Source organism: Rhinoderma darwinii, chromosome 8, assembly GCF_050947455.1.
Source record: "Rhinoderma darwinii isolate aRhiDar2 chromosome 8, aRhiDar2.hap1, whole genome shotgun sequence".
NCBI classification, from domain to species: Eukaryota; Metazoa; Chordata; class Amphibia; order Anura; family Rhinodermatidae; genus Rhinoderma; species Rhinoderma darwinii.
The window spans coordinates 37,337,514-37,359,890 of NC_134694.1; the positions used below are offsets into that span (position 1 = coordinate 37,337,514).

Here is a 22,377-nt window from a genome sequence, read left to right on the forward strand (position 1 = left end):
GGGTATGCTGTGTAAAATAACCATTAGCAAGAGGAGTGGAGTCGATACCCACTACCGGGACAGGTTTAGGCAAATCAATCAATGGCATAGCTAGAAACATAGCAAATTCCACAGACATAATATTAGCAGAAGACCCTGAATCCACGAAGGCACTGCCGGCAGCAGACCTACCACCAAAAGAGACCTGAATGGGAAGCAAGATTTTATTACGTTTCATATTTACGGGAAATACCTGTGCGCCCAAGTGACCTCCCCGATGATCACTTAGGCGCGGAAGTTCTCCGGCTGCATTCTTACGCTTAGGACAGTTGTTCACTTGATGCTTGTCATCCCCACAATAGAAGCAGAGACCATTCTTCCTGCGGAAATCTCTACGTTGTTGGGGGACACGGAGGCCCCGAGTTGCATAAGTACCTCCGAGTCTTCCGGGGAGGAACGAAGCAACGGAACCTCGGGAGGCATCATGGGGGAGTCAGAGGAGAAAACACATAAACGTTCATGTTGTCGTTCCCTGAGACGTCGTTCAAGTCGTACCGCTAAAGCCATAACCTGGTCTAGGGAGTCAGAAGAGGGATAGCTAACTAGCAGGTCTTTCAGGGCGTTCGACAGACCCAACCTAAACTGGCACCGTAAGGCAGGGTCATTCCACTGAGAAGCTACGCACCACTTCCTAAAGTCAGAGCAATACTCCTCAACAGGTCTCTTACCCTGACGTAAGGTCACCAGTTGACTCTCGGCAAAAGCAATCTTGTCAGTCTCGTCATAGATGAGTCCGAGAGCAGAAAAGAAAAGATCAACGGAGGAAAGTTCAGGGGCGTCAGGAGCCAAGGAGAAGGCCCATTCTTGGGGCCCTTCCTGGAGCCGGGACATAATTATACCCACCCGCTGGCTCTCAGAACCTGAGGAGTGGGGCTTTAAGCGATAATAGAGCCTACAACTCTCCCGAAAGGAGAGAAAAGTCTTCCGGTCCCCTGAGAACCGGTCGGGCAACTTGAGGTGGGGTTCAAGAGGTGAGGTGAGGGGGACTACCAAGGTAGCATCAGGCTGGTTGACCCTCTGAGCCAGGGCCTGGACCTGTAGGGAGAGACCCTGCATTTGCTGAGCCAGGGTCTCAAGGGGGTCCATAGTAGTGTCAGGGACCAGGGTAGACTAGGTATGGGCTTGTGATTATGTAATGACGGGGGGTGGGGAGACAGACAAGTGAGCCCTAATCTACCCGCCACTAAGTCCCTGCCTACTTGCAACGACCCGCCCTAGGCGACGCGGTACAACTGGGCGACAGTACCTACGCTCAATAAGTGCACGACAGACAAACAGACAAGGGTACACAGAGCTAGGGGGAGAAAGGGGCAGTTGCCCACGGCAACACCGTGAGCAACAAGAGAAGTAAACAAGCCGAGTCAAACCAGGAGTGTACGAGGTACCAAACGCAGAGCAGGAGAGTAGTCAGCAAGCCGGGGTCAATATGAAGCAAGGACAATAGTACAAGACGCTGCAGCAGGGCCAGGAAACCAAACGAAAAGAAGCACAAGCAAAGGAGGAACAGGAAAGGCAGGTATAAATAGACAGAGGGCGGGAGCTAGCTCCGTCTGGCCAGGCTGTGATAGGTTCTCCCACTCCTAAGCCCACCACCCTGAGTGGTGGAAGATGGAGTCAGTCTCACAGACATAGAAGCAGGTGCAGACTGATTATCTATGGGCGTTAACCCCGAAGCTGTGCCTGGCAGATCCTTTACACTACATTTGCTGAAATGCAGCCCCAAACTTGCAAGGAACCTCCACCATGCTTCACTGTTGCCTGCAGACACTCATTATTGTACTGCTATCCAGTCTTTCGGCTAATAAACTGCCTTCTTTTACAGCCAAATCATTCAAATTTTGACTCATCAGTCAAAGCACCTGCTGCCATTTTTCTGCACTGCGCATTCTATGTTTTCGTGCATAGTTGAGTCATTTGGCCTTGTTTCCACATCTAAAGTATGTCTTTTTGGTCGCATTTCTTCCCAACAGTAGTTGCATGCACCTGGGTCCCACTTGCTTCTGCCAGTACTGAGCTGATGGCACTGATGGACATCTTCTGATTTTGAAGGGAAGTAAGAATGATGTGTCTTTGATCTGCTGCACTAAGTTTCCTTGGTTGACTACTGCATCAATGGTCCTCAACGTTGCCCATTTCTTTGTGCTTCTTCAAAAAAGTTTGAACAGCACATCTTGAAATCCCTGACTGCTTTAAAATCTTGGCGGAGTTATTGACTGTCTTTCAAACTACATATGAAAATTATGATCATTATCACCTGTTTGGTATAATTGGTTAATCATACACCTGGCAATAATCCTATAAAATCCCTGACTTTGTGCACTGTACCTAGAAGAATTGATGCTGTTTTAACCCCCTAACGCATTATCACGTAACTGTACGTGATAAGGATAAGTAAGGAGCGAGCTCACGGGCTGAGCTCGCTCCATACACAGCGGGTGACGGCTGTGTTACACAGCCGTCACCTCACTGCAATGGGCGGAATCAAAGGTCACTTTCACATATGATAATTATGATCATTATCACCTGTTTGGTATGATTGGTTAATCATACACCTGGCAATAATCCTATAAAATCCATGACTTTGTGCACTGTACCTAGAAGAATTGATGCTGTTTTAACACCTTAACGCATTATCACGTAACTGTACGTGATAAGGGTAAGTAAGGAGCGAGCTCATGGGCTGAGCTCGCTCCATACACAGAGGCTGACGGCTGTGTTACACAGCCGACCCCTCACTGCAATGGGTGGAATCAAAGGTCACTTTGATTCTGCCCGTTTAAGAACTTAAATGCCACGGTCAATCGCGACAGCGGCATTTAAAGTGTTCGATTTAGGGAGCTCCCTCTCGCGACTCGCGCCCCCCACCCCGCGACATGATCGGCCAGTAGCAACGGTTGTTATAGCAGCCTGGGGGCCTAACAAAGGCCTCCAGGTCTGTCATATTTGTACTCCTTTGAAGCTTTGCCTCCAGCAGGTCTTCAAAGGAGACTGTCAGAATCACGATATACTGCAATAAATTAGTATTGCAGTATATCATGCAAGCGATCCAACGATCGCTGCTTCAAGGCCCTAGAGGGACTAATAAAAAAAGTAAAAAACAGTTAAATAAAGTTTTTTTTATGTTCCAAAAAAAATTAAGTATTAAAAGTTCAAAAAACCCCCCTTTTAAATTTTTTCCCTAAATCAATGTTGAAAAAAATAAGTTAACATAACTGGTATCAACGCGTCCGTAAAAATCCGAACTGTTTTTTGGTCACCCTAGCGCTCCAAAAAAAATGAAAAAACAGTGATCAAAAAGTCGCATATACCCCAAAATGGTATCGGTGAAAACTACAGCTCGCCCCGCAAAATTTAAGCCCTCACATCGCTAAATTGATGGAAAAATGAAAAAGTTATGGCTCTCAGAATATGGCGACACAAAAGATTGTTTTAATTTAGCAAAGAGTTATTTTTTTTTAAAAGTGGTAAAACATAAAACAAAACATATAAATTTGGTACCGCCGTAATTTTATCAACCTGTAGAATAAGGTGAATATGTAGTTTTTACCGCCTCATGGACGCCGTAAAAACATAACCTCCCAAAAAATGGCGTAATCGCTGTTTTTTGCCCATTTCACCCCACAAATATTTTGTTTTTCAGCTTCCCAAGTGGTACACTAGTGGTGCCATGAAAAACTATAACTTGTCCCGCAAAAACAAGCCCTAAAATAGCTATATAGACGGAAAAATAAAAAAATTTATAGCTTTTGGAAGGTGGGGAGGGAAAAAGAAAAGTGAAAATCCGAGGAGAAAAGGGGTTAAAGGGTAGTCACACCAAATATTGATTTGATTTAGATTTCTCTTCTGTTCATTCACTTTGTATTTTGTTAATTTAAAAAAACGATGAACTATTCTATTTTTGAAAGCATTCTTACTTTGGAGCATTTTTCCACAACTGCTAAAAACATCTCTTAAAGGAACACTCTAGTGAATTTTTTTATTGTGGCATCCATTTGGAAAGTACACTTGGTAAAAGATAGGGAAGGTCATGCTCTTATAGGGTGCTTTGTTGCCGAACTATATACTCTTTTCCCAGGCCGCCGGGAACGGATTCCTACAGCATCTGATTCCTTATTGCTGTGTGGACCGGAAGTTCATTTTACTATGCACTCCTATGAGATGCTCAAGTCTCATAAGAATGCATAGTGAATGAGATTTCCGGTCCACACAGCAGACTCTGTAGAAATCAGGCAGTCACATTGCCTGTGGGCCGGGAACGGAGCATTTAGTTCGGCAACATAGCGACGGTAAAAGGATGATCTGCCGTACCTTTTACCAAGTGTAGTTTCCCAATAGCGGCCATGATAAGAAAAATTCACTAGAGTGTTATTTTAGCTGTGCGCAATACCATTTCTATTTACTATTTATATAACATCTAAGGATTCAACACCATGGAATGTTATATTTGTTTTGTATCTTTCTAGCTATTTAACATGAGTTTTGAGAATGTGTAAATATAACATTATTTCTCCTTTATAATGTATTTTAATAGATCCCGACAATAGAAGAAAAAATTGGATAGAGTTTCCCATTATTATACATATTAGTAATCCTTAAATTCATACAAATATCACAGCCCTATCATTGTTACTAACATGAAGACATAATATAAATATACATGTTAGTGAAGGTTATCAGAACTGTACATATTTAGATAAAATAGAGACAAGGTGGAAAACATTTTCTTGTAACTTTCTGTAGGCAGTCCCATAGTCCCAACACTATTGTCAGTCTCTACTCCGGCATTAAAGGGGTTGTCCTATAATCAGCAATTATTATTTATACATAGGATAAGTGATAAATGTCTGATCGCTGTGGTCCCTACTCCTGGGATCCCCACTGATCGTGAGAATGGGGGTCCTGAACCCCTAGAACCTTTTTACTGCACCCCCTGTACAGAGGAGTAGCTTGAATGGAGCTGCAGTTGAGCATGCGTCTGCCGCTCGACTCAATATCTATAGGACTGACAGAAACAGCCGAGCGCTGTACCAGGCTATATCAGTCATTCTCATAGACTTTGAAAGGAGTGGCAGCTCACATGCTTAACCGCTGCTTCATTCAATGTCCTTTTTTGTCCTGTGGGTCCTAGAGGTGGCGCCCCCTGTGATCAGACAATTATCTCCTATCCTGTGGATGGGGGATGATTGTCGATTCTGGGAATACCCCTTTAGATGACTGTTTACATAAAACAGTAGACTAGCTACACCTGCATGGTAAATGGAGATACACTTTAGAGTTAGTGCCAAATTAAAGTCATGTCCTGTAAGAACACATGTATAAATGCAGGAGTCTGTCATTTGAAATTACATTTTTATTTGGTTCTGATTTCAATCACCCTCAAATGGGGATTCATTAGGACATGGAGCTGAGAAAGTGAGCAACGTTTCAATATCTTTTGTGTATGTTTAAAATTCTAGGTCTGATTTGAATTGTAAAATGAATGTACATTGGAAATACCATAAATTATTAAATGCAGAAAGGACATCTGGAAGGAAATCTTGATCCATCCCACTTGCACCTGAAGCAGTTAGTATAATGACAGTATATTGTGTAATTCAGGTTTATGCTACACTTTAAAGATTTATTCCCATCACTCTGATCTGCGAGCAGTCTTTACAGCGGGTGGAGTTCCGCTGTGCAGGGAACTGCAACACAGCTCCATTCATGTGAATGGAGCTGTTTTGTAGGTACCTGCACAGCCAGTGGCCAAGAGCGTTACTGTGCAGGGAACTCTGAAGTGGGCGAAGTGCTAAAGCAACAGTGTGGCCCCTTCATTCTCAGGATCTGTGGGGTCCTCGCAGTTGGACCCTGCCAACAAGATAGTAATGGCATATCCTAGACATATACCATCACTTTCTGTGATGGCAAAAACTCTTTAATGTCTTCCAAGGGTACCTCTCAACTTGAGGTACATCTTAAGTTTAAAATAAAATCTCATAAATATTTGCGTCAACTTTTAATGCTCTATTTTGTGTGTAGGCTATAGGAAAATTCAAGGTTCTGTTCATTAAATGGATTAGCAGTGTTTATTTTAAAACGATCTAAAAAATGGCTATTTGAGATGTAAACACTATTTATGAAAGAAATGTGACTTGACTATGTATACATTAATAATGAGAGTGGAACATCATAATAAAGAGAATTAATAAAATTACTCAATATACCTGCTGTGGGTTGGGGTGATGCGCTAGGAAAATCCTCAGAAGCAGCGAGAGCCTCCAAAGCTTGCAGAGTGGATACTAAAGCGTCATCAAGTTCCTTTGCATGATCTTTGACAGTCCGTGTCTGGACACTGTCAATTAAAGTGACTGGCAACTCCTCATATCCGCATACTGGCATCACACTGTCTTTTTCCTGTTTCCTGCCCTTATCCTGACGCTTTCCATTAATCCGCTTAGTTTCTTCCTCATCTGAACTGTTATCTCCAAATCCTGGTGGAGGGGGTGCTGCAGAAGGCAAAAGATTTGCTGTCTCCCCTACCTCTCTTTCATCTGATCCACCTTCTCTTTCATCCCCACCCTCTTCTTGCTCTTTATTTATCATTTGTTCAGGAGGCGGCAAGGATATGAGATCAACCATGTTGTCCCTACAGGTAGAGGATCCACATAGGTTTTTGCATTTCACATCCATGCCGCCTTCCCCTAAACGGCTTTTTATTTTAGCCTTACAGGAGTCACAATAGAATTGGCTACTCTCCAGTTTCACCTGGGTGTCCATTGTGAAGGAACGGGACCTGCTGACCTCGGGCGAATCCTTGATCCCCACCGTTCCATGTTGGCTATTTGACCCCTTGGGTGTGGGATCAGACTTTGTTCTTGGTCTGGCTTCCTCTGCAACAAGATTTTGGTTGACATCTGTTCCCTCTTTGTCCCGTAGGTTGAGGTAGCACAAACCGATAGGCTCCTGGTTCTCTGATGGGGCATGGCGTGCAAGAGCCGGGCCCTTTGAGAGGGAGAAATTTGCAGGTGAGCTGGAGGGGGGAGTTGCCTTAACAGAGGTTGGCATGTGTGGCACTGTGGGCATACTGATGTGATCTAAAAATAGAGTAAAAGCAACACAATCAATGCAATGCAATTAAAGCAAAACTAAGAATATTAAGGTTTAACATGTAACAAAAACTTTTCCAGAAAAAAACAACATTGCTTTTATGACTATTATCTTTAAGTGAAATTTTGAGCTCAATGGTGCAGATTTTGTAATGTGTCTGAGGTTCCAATGTGTCATAAATTGCACCAAAATCTGGCACAGTTTGGCTCAGTTTGGCGCATTTCTTGTTAAACAAGATGTTTGCGCTTCACTAGACACTTTTTACAAGTGTTCAAAAAGGGCATGGTTTAACTGAAAAGGGTCGTGGCTTGAAATGCACCAGCGTGTGCCATCGTGCGTCACAAAATTCTGTTGCAAACTAAGCTAAATCAAAGGTGGTATAAGGAGAAAAGTGTCTAGCAGGTAAACTAAGATGCGCCAATGCATTAGTACATCTGCCCCAATGTTCTTAGTTATCTTTTGAATTCTTCCACCCTCCTGAGGGAAATACGCCTCAGCATAGCCTGCACTCTAAAACTAACATGGCGTGCTCCTCACCAGCTGAAAGCAGCAGCAGTGGTGGTACCTATAGTCCCATTCAGACCTCAACAACACACTTAATGGAAGAAACAATGGCACGTATGTTATCTACACTACATAAATCTCTTCAGGAAGACTTTCAAGTTATACTTCACACATTACAGTCTGATATATAAAGAATCGATGATCGTACTGATCACTTAGAATCAGTGGCGTAACTACCGCCGTAGCAGCGGTAGCGGCTGCTACGGGGCCCGCGGCATGAGGGGGCCCGTGTCGCCCGCCGGCACGGGCCCCCACCATGGCCGGAGGCTCTGCTAGCAGCCGCTATGGGTGCTACAGCGCAACGCCACTTAACACTACGGCAGAGCAGGGGGTATCTCCCCACTCTGCCATTAAACAAAAGACATGTATCCCCTATCCACAGGATAGGGGATACATGTGTGATCGCTGGCAGCGATAGGGAGCACAGGGGACTGAATGTCCCCTGAAGTTCTCTATCACAAACCTCGGACTTCTGTGTCGGCAGCTCCATAGAAATGAATGGAGCGCTTGTGCGCATGCGTGACCAGCGCTCCTTTCATTTTTATTGAGCTGCGCAGACGCCGGAAGTCAGAGGTTAGTCATGGAGAACTTCAGGGGACTTTCAGTCCCCCGTTCTCCCTATCGCTGCCAGCGATCACACATGTATCCCCTATCCTGTGGATAGGGGATACATGTATTTTGTAGGACACACTGTAGGTCGCATTTTTTTGGGAGGGGGGACGCTGTATGGCGTTCCCTACAGGGGGGGCTGTACGGCGTTTCCTACAGGGGGGGCTGTATGGCGTTCCCTACAGGGGGGCTGTACGGCGTTCCCTACAGGGGGGGGGCTGTATGGCATTCCCTACAGGGGGAGGCTGTATGGCGTTCCCTACAGGGGGGGGGCTGTATGGCGTTCCCTACAGGGAGGGGGGCTGTATGGCGTTCTCTACAGGGGGGGGCTGTATGGCGTTCTCTACAGGGGGGGCTGTATGGCGTTCTCTACAGGGGGGGCTGAATGGCGTTCTCTACAGGGGGGGCTGTATGGCGTTCTCTACAGGGGGGGCTGTATGGCATTAGCCCCCAATCAAAGACAAATCTCTTTTCTTAATTAGCTTCTTAAATTAGTAAATAAGGTCAAAATAAGGTCAAACAGGGATCCCTTATAATGTGTGGAGATTTTAATATTACATCTTATCCTGACATGGATTCTACGAATGTAGTTGGTAGGGGCAAACCCTCCATAGCACAGTTAGGGGGGATTCACACGAGCGTGTATTCGGTCCGTGCGGGCCGCGTGGTTTTCACGCGGCACGCATGGACCAATACAAGTCTATGGGGCAGTACAGACAGTCCGTGCTTTTTGCGCAGCGTTTGTCTGCTGCGCAAAAAGCGCGACAGGTTCAATAACTCTGCGTATTTCGCGCATCACGCACCCATTGAAGTCAATGGGTGCGTGAAAATCACGCGCACCACACGGAAGCACTTCCGTGGGACGAGCGTGATTCGCGCAACAGCAGTGAAAAGGATGAATGAAAACCGAAAAGCACCACGTGCTTTTCTGTTTCCGAACATCCAAACGGAGTGTCCTTGCGATGAGCGAAGCCGGACAAGCGTACCGAACTTCACCGGGTTCGGCCAAACTCGTTTTGGCCGATCCCGGCAAAAAAATTATCGGTCCGCGACGTCAGGAGATAGTCACTGTCCATGGTGCTGAAAGAGTTAAACTGTTTCAGCACCATGGACAGTGACTTGCGATCCCAAAATACATTAACCTGTAAAAAAAAAACGAAGTTCTAACTTACCGATTACTCCTGTCTCCTTCCTGCAGTCCGACCTCCCGGGATGACACTTCAGTTCAAGTGACAGCTCCAGCCAATCACAGGCCAAGCACAGGCTGCAGCCAATCACAGGCTGCAGCGGTCACTTGGACTGCTGCGTCATCCAGGGAGGTGGGGCCCGATGTCAAGAGAGGCGCGTCACCAAGGACGCGTCACCAAGGACGCGTCACCAAGGCAACGGCCGGGAAGTTCTCGGTAAGTAGGAACTTTATCTTTTTTTTTTACAGGTTTTTCGCTGTTGTGTTCGGCATTCACTGTCGAGGGTGCTGAAAGATTTAGCTCTTTCAGCACCTTGGACAGTGACGGGCGTTGACAAGCCTCATCTCTATGATGCCGGCTGCGCGAAAATCACGCAGCCGCGCATCAGACACGCATGACACACGCAGCTGTCAAATGGTTTTTGCGCTCGCAAAACGCTGCGTTGTTTGCGCGCGCAAAAACGCAACGTTCGTGTGAATCTGACCTTACTCAAAGAAGAACACTTGCATGATATATGGAGATACTTACACACTGGGGAAAGAGATTACACTTACTTCTCCCGTACACATAATTCTTATACGAGAATAGATATGTTTATCATAGATAGTGAATTGATGCAAGCAGTGGAATCAACCTCTATTGGTCATATTACATGGTCTGATCACACAACTATTTTACTCACTGTTTTAGAAAAATATAATTTCCAAAACCATAGACCATGGCGTATGAATACATATCTTTTGAATATGCCTAAACACAAGGAAACTTTAGCAGCAGCTATTCAAAGATACTTTGAAATTAACTCATCCCCTGAAATTTCTGCATCCACACTTTGGTGCTGCCATAAAGCAGTTATGCAGTTATACGTGGAGAATTTATTAAATTAGCGGCTTTCGAAAAGAAGCAGAGAGAGTCGTGTAAATACTCCATACTGACTCAGGCAAATCACCTGGAGCGCTTGAATAAGTTGAAGCCTAACGCTCAAATTGCTGCCCAAATTCGAAAACTTCATAAACAAGCCCACTTATTGATGTTGTACAAATACGAATTGGTTTTGAAACAGATGAAAGCACATTTCTATGTAGCCAGTGCTAAAACTGGGGCTACACTTATTAGGAGAGTTAAAAAACATCAGGCTAGAAGTACAATAGGTTTTATTGATCACCCTTAAAAGGGCAAAGTTCATAATCCGGTCGATATTGCTGATGCATTCGTTCAACAACCTAAAGCAATGGAGTCAGAACAAAGCTATTGCTGATAAAAACGTAATTTTTATTAGTACAAAACATAAAAACGCATATATTTAAAATCAAAGATCACTACCACAGTGTGGAAGAAATGGAAGCCAGACAACTATACGTAACAGGATAAGTAGTAGCATGTACATTGAAAATATAAAGCCTTCGTCCGGGGGTTTTTCCGCCGAAACGCGCATCGGGTGTGACGCCAGACAGCAGGGTTACACATTATGGGTAAGCTGCCAATACAAAGCTGCATGCATCTTCTCACACATTCATGTGTGTGGGATAGGTGCTAATTTGTATAATAGTTTAGAACTGTATACCATGACCTGGGACTCTATATAGGATTTAGAACAATGAATATTTTCTGAAGTTTTTCCAGGTGTTACTTAGTGATTTATTATACTTTCAATTTACATGCTACTCAGGGGCGTAACTAGGGAAGACTGGGCCCCATAGCAAACTTTTGACTGGGGCCCCCCCTCCCCTCGGTGTCACACAACCCCCCCCTTGTAGATAGTGCCTTTTTTACAGCCCCCCCCGTAGATAACGCCATACAGCCCCCCTGTAGATAACGCCATACAGCCCCCCTGTAGATAACGCCATACAGCCCCCCTGCAGAGAACGCCATACAGCCCCCCCTGTAGAGAACGCCATACAGCCCCCCCTGTAGGGAACGCCATACAGCCCCCCCTGTAGAGAACGCCATACAGCTCCCCCTGTAGGGAACACCATACAGCCACCCCCCCCTGTAGGGAACGCCATACAGCTCCCCCCCTGTAGGAAACGCCATACAGCGTCCCCCCTCCCCAAAAAATGCGACCTACAGTGTGTCCTACAAAATACATGTATCCCCTCTCCACAGGATCTCCACAGGATAGGGGATACATGAGTGATCGCTGACAGCGATAGGGAGAACGGGGGACTGAAAGTCCCCTGAACTTCTCCATGGCAAACCTATGACTTCCGGCGTCTGCGCAGCTCAATAAAAATGAAAGGAGCGCTGGTCGCGCATGCGCACAAGCACGACCGGCGCTCCATTCATTTCTACGGAGCTGCCGACACAGACCCCGGAAGTCCGAGGTTTGTGATGGAGAACTTCAGGGGACTTTCAGTCCCCCGTTCTCCCTATCAATGCCAGACACATGTATCCCCTATCCTGTGGAGATCCTGTGGATATCCTGTGGATATCCTGTGGAGAGGGGATACATGTCTTTTGCTCTATTTTGCGCCTTCAGGACCAGACACCGTTTAGCCATTTTTAGCACGTGTTAGTTAAATGGCTATAACTTTTTTATTTGTTGGGCTAACGACGTGATTTTTGCGACGTTTTTTTCCGTAGACAATGCAGGTTTCATTTTTTATCGTTTTTATACACACCTTTTTTGCTATTTTAGAATTTTTATTCATAAAGTTTGAAAATAATAGTAAAAAAATAAGCTTTTTTACATTTCAGCTATTTTTTTTTTGGTAATACCATAGTTTTACCCTAAAATAGACCTTTTATTTGTGATCGTCATTGTCTACCGTAAATTTTTATATATTACATGTCTATATTAGGGTAATTGGGTCAGCGCTAGCGTTACAACAATGATTGCCGGGGGGGGGGGGGGGGGGAACGGTTTTTTCTGGGGTGGGTATTTTATGTGTATTTATTATTTAAATTTTTTTTGCACTTTACTTTATTATTTTTTTATTATTATGGTCTGTCCCCCAAAGGTCAAAGAAGACCTTTGGGGTACTTTATATATTTTTTTTCTTTCTTTTACACCATGTTTTTCCACTGTAACTGGAGCTGCACAGCAGCCGCAGTTACAGGGGAAATCAGCCCTCTCATAGTGACGATTGTCACTAATAGGGCTGTGCTGGGTCTAGTAAGACCCAGCAAAAGGCTGCCACTAACGGCACCTGGCGATCATGTGACCAGTCACATGATCACCGGGAGGAATAGAGACAGCGCCGCTGCTGCTGTCTCTATTCCTGTACACAGCGCGCATTCAGCGCTGTGTACAAGTGATCAGAGAAGACAGAAGCAGAGAAAGCTGCTTCTATCCTCTCCTCAGGGTCCCCGGCAGTCACTGACAGCCGGAGACCCAACATTCAGCTGCCCGATCGCGCGGGCAGCAAGTTAAAGCCCGAGCCGTAGAAAGTTTATGGCTCGGGTTTTAAGGACCCTGACCGCTGGCCGTAAAAATACAGCCAGCGGTCGGGAACCAGTTAATGGCAGAGCGGGGAGATACCTCCCTGCTCTGCCGTAGTGTTCAGTGGCGTCCCGCTGTAGCAGCTATAGCGGCTGCTAGCGGAGCCTCCGGCCATAGTGGGGGCCGTGCCGGCGGGCGACACAGGCCCCCTCATGCTGCGGGCCCCGTAGCAGCCGCTACTGCTGCTACGGCGGTAGTTACGCCACTGATGCTACTACTTATCCTGTTACGTATGGTTGTCTGGCTTCCATTTATTCTACACTGTGGTAGTCATCTTTGATTTTAAACATGTGCGTTTTTATGTTTTGTACTAATAAAAATTACGTTTTTATCAGCAATAGCTTTGTTCTGACTCCATTTCTTTAGGTTTTTGTTGTAATATTCCAGGAGTCACTGCTGATGTTATGAGTAGTCATGGGCATAATTTTTACTACATGCCCTTCCCCCATATATGATATATCATTAGATGAAACTCATCTAATTTAAAAGGGGTATTTAGGTTGTCCTCCACATTGGTTATGTGATGCATTCGTTGCATACTATGAGAAGTTATACAATTTAAACACAGATGAGAAGGTTCCCCAGTCTACAGACAAGCTGATTGAGGAGTTCCTTCGCGGACTAGATCTACCAAAGCTAGATGACTTACAAACAGAATCTTTAAATGCTCATGTATCAGTAGAAGACATAGGGAAAGCTATTAAAGGGAATGTGTTTTTAGTTAAACTGTTAGTCAATAAATGATTACACATTGTTCTAACTTTTTTAATTTTTTCACAAGTCAGGAAATATTGTAAATTAGATTCTAATTTATAACATTTCCATGTGCTGGTCACTAGAGGGAGCAATTCCCAAAATTGCAGCATTGCAATGTGGTAAAGCAACCTCATTGCTTTATGCTGCAAATTTGGTGTAGACACACTCACTCTAGTGTGCTCACACAATGCCCCCTCCTTTATCCTGGCTAGTGCCAGGAGAAAGAAGGGGGTTCAATGTTCAAACCTCCTACACTATGTGCCGCCATTTTTTGAGTGAACGCACAGTGTAGGAGGATTAGATATAGTGTAATCACACAGTATAACACGAACATACACAAACATAACTTACCTGCTCCTGCCGCCGCCGCTGCCTACGCTCCGTCCGCTCCCTCCGCTCCTAGTCCTTGCTTCTGAACATATGGACGGAAGCCGCGACCGGAAGTAGTCATGTTACTGTCCGGCCGTGGCTTCCGGTCCACTTGAAAATGGCGCTGGATGTCGCTCGACCGAAGACCTTCCATTTGGACTGTGTGGGAGCGGCGCATGCGCCGTTCACACACAGACCGCGTACGCTATAGTGAATGGAACGGCTCCCGTTCGCATTCACTATGGGGATGTATGTGCTGTATTCCATCTCTGTATGTGCCGTTAATCGACACATACAGAGATGAAAAAAAAAATGGCAGCCCCCATAGAGAAGTAAAAGAAAGAAAAAAGAAAAAAGTAAAACACAAAAACGTAAATAAATAAAATTTATTTTAATAACATATTAAAAGCAAAAACATATAAAAAAAACATTTTTTCGCGACACCTGTCCTTTAAAACAATTAAAGCCTCGAAATCCCCGGGTCCTGATGGGATTCCGGGAGGGTACTATAAAACTTTTCCTGACCTCTTATCAGATGCTTTGGCCCAAGTGTTTAATGCCTCAGTACAAGCGGGTTCCTTCCCTAAGAAAATGCTGGCAGCTACAATTATTGCATTGCCAAAACCCGGGAAGCCGCCAACATCAACAGGTAATTTTAGACCAATATCTCTGTTGAATAATGATTTGAAATTGTTTGCAAAAATCTTGGCCCTTAGTTTGGACCCTCTCCTTCCCTCACTAATAGATGTAGACCAAGTCGTGTTTGCAAGAACAGACAAGCTACTGACGGTACTAGGAGAATGATAGACTTAATTCATATTGCTCAGTCTTCTTCTGTACCTACGGTGTGCCTCTCCTTGGATGCCGAAAAGGCTTTTGACAGGGTTCTTTGGGCCTTCCTGTCAAAGGTTTTTACTAAATTTGGGTTTGTGGGTTGGATCCATAGAGCTATAATGTCAATGTGTACCTTATCTTCGGCCCAGATTTTCATATCAGGGATAATCTCCAAATTCTTTTGCTTGTCAAATGGTACACAACAGGGGTGCCCCTTTCACCGATAATCTTTATTTTGATATTGGAGCCATTTGCTTAGTCTATAAAATCTCACCAGAATGTCACAGATATTCACATCGGTAATGTGCAGCATAAAATTGGACTGTATGTTGATGATGTGATCTTGACTGTAACCTCCCCGGTTCAATCTCTTCCCCATGTCCTGACGAGTATAGATGCCTTCAGTAAAGTATCTTATTATAAAATTAACGATTCAAAATCTGCAATGTTACCGATTCACGTTTGTAAATCTCTTAACACCTTAGTGACCACCAATACGCCTTTTTACGTCGGTCACTAAGGGGCCTTAGGCTAGGCTGACGCCTTTTCACGTTCGCCTAGCCTAAGTCCTGCACGGGTCCCCCGTGCAGGCTGGAGCCGGGGCTCTGCTGTCTGATGACAGCTGAGCTCCTGCTCCAACGCCTGCGATCGAAGTTTACCCGTTAAATGCCGCCGTCAATAGCGACCGCGGCATTTAACTTTGTTTACAGAGGGAGTGCGCTCCCTCTGTCACCCATCGGCGGCCCGCGAATGCAATCGCGGGTCTCCGATGGGGTCTCATGGCAGCCGGGGGCACGTCCTAACAGATTGCCTGTCAGATTTACACTGACAGGCAATAATGCTCTGGTATACGAAGTATACCAAAAGCATTATAGCAGCGATCAGAAGATCGCACAGTAAAGTCCCCCAGTGGGACTAATAAAATAAGTCACCAATGTGAAATAAGGATTATTAATAAAAAGTACAGTAAAAAATAAATAAAACCATTTTTTTCCATAAAAAGTGGTTTTATTTAGTAAAAGTGTAAAAAATAAAATAAAAGTACACATATATGGTATCGCCGCGACCGTAATGACTCCATTAATAAAGTTAATATGTAAATTAAACCGCAAGGTGAACACCGTAAAAAAAAACTCAAAAAACTATGGCGAAATTGCAATTTTTTTCCATTACCCCCCAGAAAAGTCATAATAAAAATGAATCAATAAGTCCCATGCACCCCAAAACAGTACAAATCAAAACTACGTTTCGTCCCGCAAAAAACAAGTCGAAAAAATCACTACATTGATGGAAAAATAAAAAAGTTACGGCTCTTGGAAAGCAACGATGCAAAAACAAATCATTTTAGTTCAAAAGTGTTTTTATTGTGCAAAAGTCGTAAAACATAAAAAAAACTCTACATATGTGGTATCGCCGTAATCGTACCGACCCATAAAATAAAGGTAACATGTTATTTACGCCGCACAATGAACGGCATCAATTTAAAAACGCATAGAACAATGGTGGAATTTCAGGTTTTTTTTATAATCCCCCCCAAAAAGTTAATAAAAGTTAATAAAAAAATTATATGTACCCAAAAATGGTGCTATTAAAAAGTACAACTAATCCCGCAAAAAACAAGTCCTCATACAACTATGTAGACGCAAAAAAAAAAAAGTTATAGCTCTTTGAATGCGACTATAGAAAAACGAATAAAATAGCTTGGTCATTAGGGCCTAAAATGGGCTGGTCACTAAGGGGTTAAAAAACATATTTCTAAACTAGTTCCATTCAGCTGGGGGGAAGGCCATATATATTACCTAGGCATTAAACTTATGGCTAACTCAGCGGATATAGTTGCCTTTAACTTTAAAGATCTCCTTTCCTCCATTAAGGCTCAAATTTAGCAGGTCTCTGATGTTTATTATATCATGGGTGGGTAGGATAAACCTAGTAAAGATGTGGCTCATGTCGAAGATTCTTTACTATTTGAGAACTATCCCTCTACAAATACCATTGAGGGTTATTACTGATTTACAAGCCACACTTCCTAAATTCATTTGGACAAATAAAGGAGCTCGTATTTCTAAAACTTTAATGACTACCCATGTGTCTAGGGGTGGCTTAGGTGTACCAAATATCTATTTGTATTACATGGCCGCTGCCCTGGCGGCTGTTAGGTACTGTTGGGACCTGAAGGTAAAAACTCAGTGGAAACAAATAGAGAGTGTCCATACCTTTCGATCAGATATTAAAGCTGCCTTACTTGGTGTTTTAACAGGTTCGCAAACCGACCTCTGCTCTTTACCTACGACTAGGCATATGATTCAGATATGGAGCAAAGCGATTAAGGTATATAAAGTGTACCATTGCTCCTTAATGAAATGCCCATTAACCCGTTAGTGACTGCCTGTAGTGAATGCCTGCTAGGTCATGCCGGAGGCATGACCTAGCAGATGCCTGTCCGTTTTAAACGGATAGGCAGTAATACACTGCAATACAAAAGTATTGCAGTGTATTATAATAGCGACCGGAGAATCACATATTAAAGTCCCCTAGTGGGACTAGTAAAAAAGTAAAAAAAAAGTTTAATAAAGTTAATAAAAAAAAAAGTGAACAATGAATAGCCGAACGCAGGTTCATACCGTCTTAAACGTTGGCCATTTTGAGTAAAATATATTTTTTTCAAACCTAGTTATTTTGTGCTACTCATCTTGGTTTATCTTGAACCAAGAAGAACGGTAATGAGGGACACATCTTGTATGTCCACGGCTCTTCCCCCCTCTCCCTCCCTAGAGGGTCATGGTTAATTGTTTTTTTCTTACCTGCCATCTTCTTTCTGCCTTAAATGGGTTCTCCCAGAATCATAAATTATCACCTATCCACAGGATAGGTGATAATTTTCTAATTACGGGGACCCACACTGATCGTGAGAACAGGAGCCCTGAACCCTAAGATTCTCCTCACTGCATCCCCCACAGTGAAGAGGAGCTTGACTGGAAAGGCAGGAGAGCATGCTCCCGACACTCCATTCAATATCTATGAGAATGACGGAAACAGCTGAGCACTGTACTTGCATGTTTCCGTCATTCCCATAGAAGATGAATGGGAAGCGCCGCCACTCCATTCAATGTCCTCCTCACTGCAGGGGGTGCAGTGAGGATCTGAGGATTTGGGATCCCAGTTCTCATAATAGAAAAAACTAATCAAAAACTGCAAAATTATAGTTAACCTACCTGGTGTCCTTCTCTTTCTTGCTTCTGGTTCTGTTCCCTCGATCTGGTTCTGTTCCCTCGATCCAGTCCCCGTTGTCCGGGATCCAAAATGGCTGCCGCTGTCTCAGACTTGCATATGAAGAGCGTTGCCTGCAAGTCTGAGACATGCCCCCTCCTCCAATTCTGTACTGGGATGGACCAGCACTAATGACGTAATTGCTGTGTTCATCTCTTCTGACACTTCCCCTGCTGGCTTGTTTGACAGGGGTTCTAGCTGCAGCAACATCCACACTGATAGCGCGTCAGTGGAGGGCAGAGGAAGACAGCGTCGGGGACATCATGATTCAGCTACTGTATGTAAGTATATCATTGTATGCTTTTAACTGTTTTATGTTTTTAATGCCTGTGTTTTTTTTACTGGTTTCCATGTCTTGGACTACATCAGATCATCGTGAGATTACATTTTTACCAATAAAATTATCAAAGAGGGCTGTAGTGGGGGGGTTATTTTAAAAAAGTATATATTTTTTCCACTGTATAAAAGTGCCAGTAATGAAGGAGTCTGACTGATACCTCTCCAGAACTATCGCTAGGGCTTGGTGTGCTATCACCTTTGGCTGATACTAACCCCTCCATACTATTAACCCGGTACGTAATGCACCGCACCAAGGGTACCGGAAAGAGCTGGGGTCTATCAGGAGCGGTCGATCTGATGCGATGGGTGGTTCCTGAGGCAGCCACAGGCTAGAATTTTTAGGATGGGAAGGGACCAATAGCTATGGACCTTTCCATCCTGAGAGTTTTAGTAATGGTGAGGTGTCAGTTGGACACCTTTATTACTAGCGCTATTATATAGTAGGAAACAAAATAAAAATATAATTTATTGAAATGAACACTCCTCCACTACAGCCCTCTCTGACCATTTATTTATTTATTTTTGGTAAAAATTTAATTCCATGATGATCCGATGTAGTCCAAGACACAGAAACCTGTAAAAAAAAACACAGACGATAACACATATAAGAAACTTACAAGCATGCAATGATTTACTTACATCGAGAAGCTGATTCATGACTTCCCTGGCACTGTCTTCCTCTGCCCTTCGTTGACGTGCTCTCAAACAACCCAGCAGGGAAGGTTTCAGAAGAGATGGAAACAACAGTGACATCATCAGCACTGGTGCATCCGAGGGCAGTGAAAGGGGTGGGAATGGGGGCTATCTTTCATCCCAAACAACAGGGTCCAGAATGAGGGAATGGAGCCAGAAGCAAGCAAGAGAAGGTCACCAGGTAGGTTAACTATAATTTTCCAGTTTTTAATTCGTTTTTTCTTTACTGATTGAATGCTTTAACTCAGTAAGCAGTGGCTCCGATGTGCACCTAGCATAGTTGCCAACAGTTCCGAATTTGCCGTGACTGTCCCAAATTTACAGAGACAGTCCCGGAAAATTACTTTCCCGGACTTGCCCTGGCAACTGCCTTACATAGTTACATAGTTTGTACGGTTGAAAAAAGACACATGTCCATCAAGTTCAACCAAGGTGTAAAGGATCTGCCAGCCACAGCTTCTGTGTCGACGCCCGTGGTTAATCAGTCTGCATCTGCTCCTAGGTATGATAGAGTGACTCGATCTGCTACCACTCAGGCTGGTAGGCTGAGGAGTGGGAGAACCTATCACAGCCTGGCCAGACGGAGCTAGCTCCCGCCCCCGGTCTATTTATATCTTCATTTCCTGCTCTTCCCTTGCCTGTGATTCTGTCTGGTTTCCTGGCTCTGCTGCTCCTCTTGCTAGTACTATTGACCTCTGCTTCAAATTGACCCTGGCTTTACTGACTACTCTCCTGCTCAGCGTTTGGTACCTCGTACACTCCTGGTTTGACTCGGCTCGTTCACTACACATGTTGCTCAAGGTGTTGCCGTGGGCAACTGTCCCATTTCCCTTAGCTTCTGTGTACCCTTGTCTGTTTGTCTGTCGTTCACTTATTGAGTGTAGGAACCGTCGCCCAGTTGTACGCCGTCGCCTAGGACGGGCCGTGCAAGTAGGCAGGGACTGAGTGGCGGGTAGATTAGGGCTCCCCTGTCTGTCTCCCTACCCCAACATTACAGAATCACAGGCCCATATACCTTTTCTACGCTGGTTCCTACACAACTATGGACCCCCTTGAGACCCTGGCTCAGCAAATGCAGGGTCTCTCCCTACAGGTCCAAGCCCTGGCTCAGAGGTGCAACCAGCGTGATGCTAACCAGGTAGTGCCCTCCACCTCACCTCTTGAACCCCACCTCAAGTTGCCTGACCGGTTCGCGGGGGACCGGATGACTTTTTTCTCCTTTCAGGAGAGTTGTAGGCTCTATTTCCGATTAAGACCCCACTCCTCAGGTTCTGAGAGCCAGCGAGTGGGTATAATTATGTTCCGACTCCAGGACGGCCCCCAAGAATGGGCCTTCTCCTTGTCTCCTGACACCCCTGAACTTTCCTCTGTTGACCTTTTTTTGTCTGCTCTCGGGCTCATCTATGACGAGACTGACAAGACTGCCTTTGCCGAGAGTCAGTTGGTGACCTTACGTAAGGGTAAGAGACCCGTTGAGGAGTACTGTTCTGACTTTAGGAAGTGGTGCGTAGCTTCTCGGTGGAGTGACCCTGCCTTGAGGTTCCAGTTTAGATTGGGACTGTCGAACGCCTTGAAAGACCTATTAGTTAGCTATCCGTCTTCTGACTCTCTAGATCAGGTTATGGCTTTAGCGGTATGTCTTGACCATCGTCTCAGGGAACGACGACTTGAACGTTTTTGTGCCTTCTCCTCTGTCTCCCCCATGATGGCTCCCGGGGTTCCGTTGCTTCATTCTTCCACGGGAATCTCGGATGAACCAATGCAACTCGGGGCCTCCGTGTCTCCCCAACAACGTGGAGAGCTCCGCAGGAAGAATGGTCTCTGTTTCTACTGTGGTGATGACAAGCATCAAGTGAACAACTGTCCAAGGCGTAAGAATAAGCAGCCGGAAAACTTCCGCGCCTAAGTGACCATGGGGAGGTCGCTTGGGCGCACAGGTATTTCCCGTAAATATGAAACGTAATAAGATCTTGCTTCCCTTTCAGGTCTCTTTTGAGGGTAGGTCTGCCACCGGCAGTGCCTTCGTGGATTCAGGGTCTTCTGCTAATATTATGTCTGTGGAATTTGCTATGTCTCTAGCTATGCCATTGATTGATTTGCCTAAACCTGTCCCGATAGTCGGTATCGACTCCACTCCACTTGCTAATGGTTATTTTACGCAGCATACCCCTGTTTTTGAACTCATTGTTGGCTCCATTCATTTGGAGAGCAGTGCTCTGTACTGGTGATGCAGGGATTATCGTCCGATTTGGTTTTCGGCCTTCCCTGGTTGCAGATGCATAAACCCACGTTTAACTGGAATACTGGGGATCTTACCAAATGGGGTAATGAATGCATGACGTCCTGTTTTTCTGTTAATTTTATTTCTCTCCCTGAGGAGGTAAACACTATACCTGAGTTTATTCAGGACTTCGCTGATGTTTTTTCTAAAAAGGCCTTCGAAGTGTTACCTCCTCATAGAGAATACGATTGCGCAATCGATTTGGTACCAGGAGCTAAGCTCCCTAAGGGTAGGATTTTTAATCTCTCTTGTCCCGAACGTGAGGCCATGAGAGAATATATCTAGGAAAACCTGGCCAAGGGTTACATTCGCCCCTCTACTTCTAAGGTAGGTGCTGGCTTCTTCTTCGTAGGGAAGAAGGATGGTGGTCTTAGGCCGTACATCGATTACCGAAACTTGAATAAGGTCACTGTAAGGAACCAGTACCCCCTTCCTTTGATTCCTGATCTCTTCAATCAGGTTCAGGGGGCCCAATGGTTCTCTAAGTTTGATCTTCGGGGGGCTTATAACCTTATCCAAATCAGAGAAGGGGATGAGTGGAAGACTGCGTTTAACACGCCCGAAGGTCATTTCGAATACCTCATCATGCCCTTTGGGTTGTGTAATGCTCCCGCGGTCTTCCAGAATTTCATAAATGAGATTTTAAGAGACTTCCTGGGGGTATTTCTTGTAGTATACCTTGATGACATACTTGTGTTTTCCAAGGACTGGTCCTCCCACATTGAGCATGTCAGGAAGGTGCTCCAGGCCCTTCGAGAAAACAAACTCTTTGCTAAATCCGAAAAATGTGTGTATGGGGTGCAGGAGATACCATTTTTGGGTCAAATCCTCACTCCTAATGAATTCCGCATGGACCCTGCCAAGGTTCAGGCTGTGGCTGAATGGGTCCAACCTGCCTCCCTGAAGGC

General features: G+C 44.8%; 1 protein-coding gene across 3 annotated transcripts in view; it reads right to left on the bottom strand.

Moving 5' to 3' along the window:
- The window catches only part of FRMPD3 (FERM and PDZ domain containing 3), a 382,523-nt gene that overhangs the window by 51,070 nt on the left and 309,076 nt on the right, over positions 1 to 22,377 (bottom strand). For all 3 annotated transcript variants that reach the window (XM_075835599.1, XM_075835597.1, XM_075835598.1), the window contains one exon: positions 6,243 to 7,112. In XM_075835599.1, coding sequence (XP_075691714.1) covers positions 6,243 to 7,112 — 870 coding nt within the window. The remainder of the gene's footprint in view (positions 1 to 6,242; positions 7,113 to 22,377) is intronic.